Genomic DNA, 11012 nt, shown 5'->3' with positions numbered 1-11012 from the left:
GGCGTTTGTGTAAACGGCTCCTGTCGGGGAACGTGAATGCTTTAACTTCATTCACGAAGACCGTATCCTTTCTGTAAGGAACACTCGTGTTGGACTTTTGTTTTCTGAAACAAAATCCAACAGAAAGTCTTCGTTCACACTGAAGACAACAGATATGTGAGATATATATCTCAGTTTTGGCCTGAAATAGAGCCGCTTTTTCTGTTGTGTCCCCTACCTGCTCCCCAGAGGAAAACTCCAGCAATGAGCTTTCCACGGTGAACGCATCAGCCACCAGACTCTGCCCATTTCAAAGAGACGCCCCTCTTTGGCATTAATTGGGAAATATCAATAGATCTATTTATCTCCTCTGGCGATGCATTCGGTGTCGCCGTGGATTCAGAGAAACGTGAAAGAGAAAATAAAGCTCAGCACCGGCCCGAGCACGCCGGCTCTTGGAGGAACCTCGCCGGCAGTCGGGGCGACTCGCTACGTCGCCGGCCGGGAGCCCCAGGCTCACCCCCGCCTCGCCTGACCTCCGCGGCCAAGGGCCTCGCCCCCCGCCCGGTGCCGCGGGCGCTCGGGGCCGAGTGCTGCAGCCGCTCGACCCCGGGATCGCGCGGCGCGCGGCCCTGCACCTCCCACAAAGCCCCGGAGGCCCGGAGCGGCCGTGGCTGCGCGCAGCGCAGAACCCCGGCGCTCCCGGCTCGTTAGGAGCGCGGCGGCCACGCGGGTCCCAGGCTGCAAGGCGAACGCTGGGGAGCACGGAGAGCCGCGCGAGGCGTGCTCGCGTCATTCACCACGGCTGGCCAATGAGCGCCCGGCCCTGGGGCGCGCCGGACCAATCGCAAGCGAGGAGGTTTGTGAGTGGCATTAAGGGAGGGCGGGAGAGAGCGAGCCCCGTAGTGAAGTTGAAGCTAAACCCCATAAGGTAGAAAGAAGTTACAGGGGGGCGTTTTCGGTTTCCAATTAGGAATAGTACTGGCTTCGTAGCCACTACCGAGGAGGAGGATTCTCAAACCGCCTCACCCGTCCCAAAGCCCGCAGCCCCCTCCTTCTCCCACGCACCCTGCCCCCAATTCATGACCGAGAGAGAAAAGGCAGCCCGGGCGCTCTCTGCTCCTCTCTGCCGGTGGGACGCGGAGAGGCCCGCGGGGCCGCCTGGTTGGACGGTAGACATGAGTGCAATTAAGAGGCGGGCGCCTCCGCACCCTGCGCGGCCAGCGGGGACTGAAGGTAGGTGAAGCCGAAGACGCCCTGCGCCCGCCTAGGGGCACCCGCAGCGCTGCGGCTGCGGGAGAGGCCGGGCCGCCTCCCACCCGCGGTGCCCGCGCGGGGCAGCGGTGAAGGCGCCACCTGTTAACCTGGCGCGGCCGTGCCCGAGCGCCGCCGCCCCCGCTGGGCAGGGAGAGCGCTGGGGCGCTCGGGAGTCCCGAGGGACTTGGTGTGTGAGCGCCGCTCTGGGAGGAATCTCTGAGACGTAAGATCCAAGTGAGTAGGTAGCCAAGTTCCAGACCCGCCGACGCGGGGGGACTGGAGGCAGCCGGACGCTGCGGAGGAATCCGGACGGGCGGAACCTGCTCGCCCAGGACGCGCGCCTGCCCCGCGCGGGCACCGGGCTGCGGTCCGCCCGGGCTCCTCAAAATAGGCGTTTTGTTGTTGGGGCAGCTTCCCAGGGGGCTGGAGAAGGTGGCTGGCACGGGCGAGGGAACGCGAGCGAGGAGTATGTGCAAGGGGCTCAATCCCTGTTCATTTGTCCATATTTAAAAAACAAACAAACAAAAACACCGCGGAAAGCTGGGGCGCGCTGAGGCCCTTCCCGGAGCGCGGGCGAGGGCAGGAGTGAGTGTGGAGCCGCAGGTCTCTGACGCTCTGATGCTGTTGTCTTCACAGTGGCCTGAAAGAGGCGCCCAGCTTTCCCGTTCTCCCCCAGGGGACTCGGAGCCTCACCTGCCGCAGGACTGACGACCGGACGTCGGGGATTATTATGTCGGTGTTCCGAGGGCCGGGCTTTGCAGCGCGGGACAGAAGAAAAGGTCGGCTCCCCACGGGTCCCGCCGGCGTCTGATATCCAGAGACGCCTAGGATTGCCTGGACTGCCCTGGAGCAGCAACTTTTCTATGGTGCATCCCGTATTTTTAAAGAAAGTATTTTCTGTTAGCGGCGTTGGTCTGTTACTACTACCAAGACAACGAAGCAAAGACTTTCGTCTCTTCATTCACAACATGCTTTATTTATTTGCCAGATATGATCTCTAATTTAAAGTTGATTTTGGTTTTGGATGAATCTGTGGAGCTTATGTTGTAAGAAGAAAGGGGGAGCGAGACACCATGAAAGAGAAGTCCAAAAATGCTGCGCGGACTAGGAGGGAGAAGGAAAACAGTGAATTTTATGAACTGGCTAAATTACTGCCTCTGCCCTCGGCTATCACCTCGCAGCTGGACAAAGCATCCATAATCAGACTCACGACCAGCTATCTCAAAATGAGAGTAGTGTTCCCAGAAGGTAAGTAACTTTGCCCGGATGGAATTTCAAAGACAGAGAAGGGAGTCGAGGATTTGCCAGCCAGTGTGTGACCCTGTCCCGCTGGGCAGAGAAGTACATTCATACTTTCATACACACTCCGCACAGGGAAGGTTAGCATGGCTTCTTGACTAAGGCTCTCTCTGAACTTAGAGATCCTGTTGCCTTTTTTGTGGCTCTTTCTACTTCCCCATGAATACTTTCTCTTCAGTCCATCAAATACGTTTGGTTGGGAAGCAGCCCAGAGCTGCTTTTGTCAACACTTCAGATACTGGGCTCAATTGAAAGTACTACTAATCCAAACATGACTTTTTTTGTTGTTGTTGTTCCTCTCTTAAGAATTGTATCTGGTAGAAAGCAGGAACGCTGCCAAATTCTTGGATTTTTGCTCTGTATAGATAGACCTGAACACGAAGCTAGCTCAACTAGATAATAATTTTTCTATATGTTTATAATTCTGAAAATGAGGAGCAGCATATTCATGAACAAATATGTCCTGAATTTAACAAATCTCTTGACTGCTGATAGCAAATTTATTTCAAAATTTTGAAATACTCACAGATTCTGAAATTAACTCTGGGACATGCGATTTGCAACTTTAGGCTTGATATTATCGCTGAGATAATAGGCTGGCCCCCAAATACATAAGATTGAATTAAGATCGCTAGCCCACATAGAAAATACCTCCTAGGTAATGAGTTGGCAGTTGGATAATGGGGAAATTGTCTTGTAAGACCTAGATGTTAGAATAGCTGAGTTGTTGACATGCTTTCAAATGTGTATGTAGGTTATTAAGAGTCACTGTGAGAACAGAGCAGCCTTCACAAAACATTCTCCTGCAGAAAACCATTTATAATCACTGGGAAAAGAACACTTCTCTCTTCTACGTCCATTTTTTCCTTGATCCACATTCAAATAACACGAATGGAATTTAAAATATTTATATATTTTTTAGATATGTCTTTCTGGGCAAGGAGATTTAGAAAGGTAAAGGAGAAAATACCAAATAAACAAAAATCCAAGAGAAAGAGCCCTGTTTCGTTTACAAACCAGAACTTATGTGACCCAGAAAGGTTTATGTTATTGTTGATTTTGGATGTTTGGGGTTTGTTTTCTTTTAAGGAATTAGGGGAAAGGAAAGAGTCATTATTTGACTTGGCGTTTCACTTTGCTTGGTCTTGACTAGAAGTTATTATCTGAATCAAAATCTTGCAAAAACATGCCCAAATTAGGGGCACTAAAGGGAAAGTTTCAGATTATAATTTAAATTTATCCTCAAACTTTAAGTAGTGTTACAGTTGTTTTGTCTTAAAGCAGTTTCTTGCACAGTCTCAGCTGACACTGGAAACCACAGGAGAAAAGGGATCAAACCCAAAGTACCCGAAAAGTGTGTGTGGCAGGGGGACAGGGATGTGGACATAGATTTAAAATTCTATTTCCCATTAAAAATTCTGCTGAGCATTGCTGGTGGGAAAATTACTATGATGCTACACTGCCTTGTGTTTAAAAAAGAGACCTCGTTGTCTTTTATACTGTCAGCGCCAACTTTATAAAAATAAAGCTATTGCGAACTCCGCTGATGGCGCTGTCCCTAACAGGATTATTAGCAGTGATTTGTCAGCCCCTGCGGTCTCAGTGGGCTACCTTTCGGCGTGATTTCTAGCGGGTCTCGTCAATTATCAGTGCCAATGTCGCTTGCTGTTTGATCAGAAGAAGCATATGGTCCTGCTTGTGGGGCTGCGAGTAATCGCGGGAGGGAGATAATAGCAGGTCGGTGTTCCTGAGTGGACACAGAGTGGGATCCGAGAGTTTGGCCAGTCCCGGGGACAGGGCGTTCATCTGTGTCGTGCAGACCCTGGGCAGGCGCGCCCAGGAGATCGGGCTGGTTTTTGTCATTTTGTTTTTGTTTTTAAGAGAGCAAGCTTTCTTAAGTGCTAACGCCACAAATTATAAATGGCGCGATAAATAAAAAGGAAGAACAAAAAGTAAACTGTGTTAGCCAACTTCTTGTTATTTTTAAAGAGTCCGCTGGCCAGAGTCTGGTTGTTGGCCAGGCCAGTCTCCTGTGGCTACCTTAACAAGAGACTGTGCTTTCCGCCTTGCCCCTCACCTTCCTCCCTGAGCCCTAGGCCCCGGCTCCTCCTCCCTTCTCTCCCTCAGCGGGTGAGTGTGAGTTTATGGGGAGGAGGGGATGGAGGATGTGTGAACTCTGGGCACATCATTTATTTCTCCAGCTACTGTTGAGCTCATAACTCACCCTGCAGCCTCCACACGGTGAGTTAGACAGTCCGAACAGCTGGCTGCTAGGGATGAGGTTTTAATTTTAAGGATAGATTAGCTTCAAAAATTCAAAACCCAACCAAAGCCCTTAAAAATATTAAACAAGAGCAACAAACAAAATAACCCAAATAGTGTTAAGGGAGTGAAATAATCACAGGCGGAAGAACCAGGCACAACCTGCAGAGGGTGCCAGATTTGTGTTCAGCTGCTGCCTGAAGGCAGGGCTTGGGCGAGACCGTGTCCGTCGCAGTGGGGGAGACTGAGCACTTTACATGGGGGTACTTTTTTTTAGTGATGAAAAGATGAAAAAAAAAAAGAAAAATAAAGTTTGTTTTTACATGTCTTGACACCATCTTGGAACATAGTAGGTCTTCAATTTAATTTTATTTTAAGGATGGGAGATATTTATTTCAAAATGGCAAGCATTCTATCAGATGTAACATAGATTTTTCATGACATATAATCTAAAATAATTATAAATCTGGTAACATAGGCATAACAATGACTGTAAGACTCCATTGTTTTAGTTCATATACATTTCATCTATAGTATATTACCCTGTAATGCTAAAAGGCTTAAATCAATAAACAAAAATTCTTTCATACTTATACTTGAAAAATGTTCTAAATCCTAAAATACTGTTAATCCCACCCCCAATTACTGAATACGTTCCCCCACCACCTCCAGTGTCTGTTAGATTCCTTGTCTAGGGGCAAATTTCAGCTCTTATTTGAACAGATAAATTTGAGCTATTGAGGGGAAAATGAGAGGGGGACAGAGAATAGAGAAACATAATATGGATGCCTGGAATAATTAAGAATAAATCATTAGATTGGACATTTCACAGTAAAAATAAAAAAAACTCAGGGAAGATTACTGTGAAATCATTAAAACTGCATATCTCCCAGTTGGCAATGTATCCTATTTTAAAATAGGCTTGCAAGGAAAAATTGAGGCATCTAGAAATGTATCTTTGGTGTTATCAAGACAGAAAGGCAAGATAAAGAAACATGATGTGACTTTATTTGTATGTAAAATAGGGCAAGTTTCACTAAAAACAAATATGTATTTGTCCAGATAGAATACAGTTTTGGATGGGGGTGAAGTGGCTTACAAAATAAACTTCAAAAGGATCAGCCTTGGTTTCCCGTCTATAGCCATTCAGAATCTTAGTAGCATCATACTATTTCATTCGCAAGGTGTCTTGGGAAAATAAAAACAATTAAGATTTTAAATTAGTGGCTGTACAGGAAAGAGAATCTTCTGAAAGGCTTGAAGTACCGGGGTGATTAAACAAACCTTCACAGACCCTTTCTGTAATATTCACCTCAAGACTGAAATCTTTAATCACCTTGGATTTCTTGAAGCAGAGAACTGAAAGAGAAAAAGAGGCTCCATTTCCCACGTGGATGGGTGATTTAAGGCTGTTTTTCTTGCTGCTTGGGGAAGTGATTGAGCATTAGGTTTCCATGTTTATTTTCTTACATCAGTTTTTCTCATTTAACAGCCTTTAAGTACAGTTTATGCTCCACGCTGGTCTTCTCTGTTTAATTCCAGTTTTGATGTTAAAATGTAGCATGCAGAACTAAACTCCATGCAGAGCATTTGCAAGGGATATTTATGTGCTAAAAACTGTAGATTAGATCAATGAAAAAGATTTTTTTCCTACAAACGAAGTGTCCTTAATAAAAACAATAACACAACAACAACAAAAACCATAGAGTATCATTAGCCATGGTAGGAGGCTTTTAAGCACCTGAAGCGAAAATCAAGTCAACTTTCCAGAGGACAAACGTAATTTTTAAGGAGTCACTTTTCAATTCTGGGCAATCTTAGCTGCTTCGAGCTTTTTGCAGACACAAATGTAAACACGATCCAGCCCACGGATTCTTGCCTCGTGTCCCTATCTGTCGGCCCAGGTGTTTCTCATGAGAATGCTTATGATCTTCTCTGTCCACTCATTGTATCTCTGACCCACGGATTAATTGTTTTATGGAGATGGGGAGATCCTTCAACTGTTTAGCAATGGGCCTGCTTAATCATAAAGTGCTAACAGTGTCTGAGAAGTGTGGGGCAAAGCCTCTTCCGTAGGCAGCGCCACCGGGCAGGCGGCTCCTCCACGGAGTCTCTGGACCTCGGTGTCTCGGACAAAATCGTGGACGGCGCCCTTGCCGAGGCCTCTGCCTCGCCTCCCGCACAGGCCGCAGCGGCGGGAGGAAGCACGCTGTGGGGCCGGCTGGCTATGCTGGGCGACGGCTGGTCCCCTCCCCGCTGCCCTGTCCGCCTGCGCTCGGGTGGCCGCAGCCGAGGTTGCGCAGGCTCGGGGCTCGAGGCCTCTGGACGGACCGTGTCTCCACCGCTGCCCGGCGCGCCCCCAGCCTCGTGCTGCCTATCGTCTGACCCTGAGCCTCGGTCCCGCTGGAGCGGCTGCTGTGCAGCCGTGGGAGTCCCGCGGGATCCCCAGCGCCGCGGGCGGTCCCAGTCCCATCGCCTCGCAGAGACCGCCTTTGGGACGGTGGCATCGTCCCGCCGGCCATGCTCAGGAGGCCCGGAGGCCCGGGGACAACGCTGGACCCTGTTCAGCTGCCGGGCAGGCACTGGAGTCAGACCTGCGCGCGTTCCCGTCCGCGGTTCATTAGGACCTGGCCGCAGCGCGCCGGCCCGGAGCCTGCAGCGCGCGTTCTCTGCGGCTCGGCCCTCGGCTTGACCCCGGCCGGGAAGCCCCCAGGTCCAGGGCCGGAGCACGAGGAGGGCGCAGAAAGTCTCCAGTCCAGATTTACGCTACTTCTAGTGGATTCCACAGGCGCGGGGAGAAACACTTGAGGCGGACAGGGGAAGGCAGGGCACTCAGTTCCGCCACCGAGTGCAGACAGACACGGCGGAGTCCAGGCTGCTTCGCAGGACTAACCTGGCCCTGCGCGGCCGTGGACACCCTCGGACGATCAGCCACACCCGCCAGGCAGCGGGCGAGGCCCAGGCTTCCCGCGCCGGAGGTGAGGGTGGTGTGCCCAGGTGCGTGAAGCAGCCTCCCACCCGGGGTCGGCTCCTGGATTTGGGTCTCTGCTAAGGGCACACAATCCCCATCCTCCTGTTCCCCGGAGAATCGGGCCACGAGACTTCCGCAGCCCTGAGGCCGCTTGGTCGCTGGGCCCGGGGAGAGGCTTGGCCAGTGCGCACTCGATGAGGACGCGCAGGCCCCGGGGAACACCCAGCCCCCCGAGACAAGCCCACTGGGGACCCGAAGTTAGGGGCGCGGCCCCGGAGGACTTTTCTGGTCTCAGTCTCCGAGCTGTGATCAGGCCATGGGAGAGCTCCGTTAGACCCCATTATTCCGTAGATGAAGGTTTCCAGGAACGACCACAAGAAAGGCAGGTTGTTATAGAGATATAGTGCTTGTTTATTTAAAAAAAAAAAAAAAAAAAAAGAACCCAAACGACAGAAGAAGCTCTTCTCCTCCTCTCATTTGTGTCTGAGTGAAGGAGGCAATGATGCCAGGTCTGTTATCTATATTTTGTCAAGGGTATGAAATTCATTCCGAAGGAAAAGCTCGATCAATTTATTTTTGCTGCTTGCAATAACACAGCTGGATGATGTTTTGAGCTCACGCTAGACTGCGGCTCATCATTCATTCGCCAAGAACGGGCCTAAATTGTGCCTGTGGGATTAGGTCAATTTTAGTGGATCTACTTCGCCTCATTTGGTTACTAATTGGTTTCTTGTTTTATAAATCGAAATCTCATTTTCAGGAAATTACAAAACCCGTGCAGTCAGTCCATTGAGGTAATCCTTGGGTCAGGGGGTATTTAAATGGAAATGGCTTCACTGCGCACGGAGGGTAAAGCAACAGTGAAACTTCGCCCGGGTTTTCACAGGAAATGTGAGCTAGCCCTTTAGATACATAATAGATACATTCCTTGTAATACTACTTATGTAAATATGATAAACCAGACCTGAAGGGAAGAGGGGGGCGGGGAGAAACCAAATTTATCTGCTAAGGTTAATGTAGCATATCTTGGAAATCTTCCAAAATAGATTATGTTTTCTTTTGTCTTTGGCCACTTTAGCTGGAGAAAATCCTTTTGTCTAAAACCCGATTTAGTTATCGCCTCCCTCACAGAGCTCCCTTTCTCCTTTGCAAAACCCCGTTCCCTCGGCCTCACCGAATTACAAGAGAATCTTTAGATCTTGTTCCCACTGTAATCCTGCCGCAAAGGGAGCTGGTTTCCTCCTCATTTTAAACAGACAATCAAAGGATTTGCGAATTTTCTGCGGTAGGTCAAGTGCAGAAACGAAATCTCAGCTTACCCCCCTTGCCAAGTGAAACTGGGTGCGGGAGCGCGTCCCCGCAGGCGGGAAGCGAAGGGGTCCGGGAGCGGCGTCTCGGGCCCACTCCCCAGTTCTCCGAGGCGGAACCCGTGACCGGGTTCAGAGGCGTCCTGGGTAGGCTGAAGGGCGAGTTCAGCTCTCGTGTTAGGTCAAGAAAGCCAGGCAGGTAGACGTGGGCAGCCAGTTCCTTATAAAACATTAACCCAGACTATAACCTTGTGACGGAGATTTCGACCGGGAACATAAAGAAAAGGCAACGCTCCGTGAAAGGAAAAGGTTCCTTAAAAGGTGGGGGGTGGGGCCGGGGAGGGCGCGGGAGGCCCCTGTTAACCTGCGCCGGCCAGCTGTTCATTAACCTGCGGGGTAGTCTCATTTCCCGCCCCCACCCCCAGGCTCACGCTAATGAGGCCGCAACCCGAGGCCACGAGCAGCCGAGGCGGGCACCGGGAGTTCGGAACCAGTACTTAACCTCAGCCCAGCTTGGGGGATTTTCAGATGAGTCGGGTTGGGAGGCCGACCCCGGATGTGTTCCAGCCGCTTTGGGGGCCTTGCATAAATTTAGAATAAAGGCTTTTGCGGGTCCAAAGCACATGCTTTACCCTTCGGAGGGCTGCAGAAGACCCAGTTCCAGACTCGACTGGGCCTCAGCAAGCTCCGCGCGTCCCAGTGGCCCAGCCCCCAGCCTCGGCAAAGCTGGGCTTTCCGGCTTTGACTGGGCCCGCGGTGTCCAAGGGCCAGCGCCCCCTGCGTCCCGGGCTCTCCCAGCAGTGTCCTTTCCCGTGGGCAGCCTCCCTAGCCATCCTGCCCGCCACTTAGACTGGGTGGGTGTCTACAGGTTACAGGCGGGGATGAAAAAATGAACACATTATGCCAGAAACCGAGGAGGATAGTTTGGCTAAGACGGGAGGAGTGAAGAGAAGGTGACAGGGCAAGGGGTGTGTGCAGGCTGTCGTGCCGGTGGCCCACCAGAGTGTCCCGGGAGGACCGCAGGGATCAGGGCAGTGGGGTGACTCTGGGGAGCGACACAGGGGCGGGCTAAAGTGGCAGGCAGGCTGGGGAGAGAGGGAGAGGAGTTCCGGGAGCATCGGTGTTTGCAGAGCGGTGCGGAAATCGTTAGATTTATTTAGATGTGCAAACACCCAGAAAGACCCGTTAAGGGGCGCTCACGGTTACTCGTTATTAGGATTTTGATCGTTTGCTTAAGAAGCAGTTCCTGGCCAACACACTTAAAAGTCCAACTCCATGTTTTATTCTGAAAGATCCAACCCCATATTACAAAGTGAGTGTGTTTGTCGTTGTGTATTTCATAGTGATTTGCCCTGTACCCCCATAAATCAGTAAATTGTCCCTCTTTTTCGGTCACGGTAAATCTTGTTTAATGGTGTGACCATAAAAAAGTTTACCTAGTTAAATTAATTTTAGCAGCAACACTGTTAAAATATAATACCCATAAGAAGTTTAACCTTGGTCTGGGCAAGTTTCTTCTATCTTATTTTTAATTTTCTTTTGGCAAACAAGTGCTAGAATGGCTCCATGTTAATTTTTTAAAAATCAGTCACAGGCATCCTGAGAATTTTATTTTTTAGGCATCACTGGAAAAATTATTTGAGGCAATGACTGGAGAGATCTTAATGTGGTGGCATCAAGGAGATAAAGGGGCAGTCTTTATTAAAATGTTACCTGGAAAGTAGAGGATGTGAATAATTGTCTATGTCCTAAAATGTTGCTAAAATAGTGTTAGAACCTGTAAGTAGCCGACTTCAAAGAAACTGCGATCTTGGAGGGCATGGGATGGCAGGTGAGATTAGGATGTGTAAGGCAGAGGTGGGGAAGGAAAAGGCAGAGGGAAAAGGATTGCAAGGGTATGTTGCTGCTGGAAGTCATCTGCAAGAAAATAGATTTTT

The 11012-nt window shown here is 50.1% G+C and overlaps 1 protein-coding gene across 3 annotated transcripts in view; it reads left to right on the top strand.

Annotated features, from left to right (window-relative positions):
* The first annotated feature begins 923 nt into the window (after positions 1-923).
* Positions 924-11012, top strand: part of SIM1 (SIM bHLH transcription factor 1) — a 72996-nt gene continuing 62907 nt past the window's right edge. For 2 of the 3 annotated variants that reach the window (XM_066254462.1, XM_066254461.1), the window contains exons 1-2: positions 924-1215; positions 1873-2484. In XM_066254462.1, the coding sequence (XP_066110559.1) occupies positions 2310-2484 (175 nt within the window). In that variant the 5' untranslated portion in view covers positions 924-1215; positions 1873-2309. Of the gene's footprint in view, positions 1216-1872; positions 2485-11012 lie in introns of those variants that run through there. The other variant, XM_066254463.1, reaches the window with a different exon arrangement.

Source organism: Saccopteryx bilineata, chromosome 1 (assembly GCF_036850765.1).
Source record: "Saccopteryx bilineata isolate mSacBil1 chromosome 1, mSacBil1_pri_phased_curated, whole genome shotgun sequence".
NCBI classification, from domain to species: domain Eukaryota; kingdom Metazoa; phylum Chordata; class Mammalia; order Chiroptera; family Emballonuridae; genus Saccopteryx; species Saccopteryx bilineata.
This window is presented reverse-complemented; position numbering and strand designations above follow the sequence as displayed.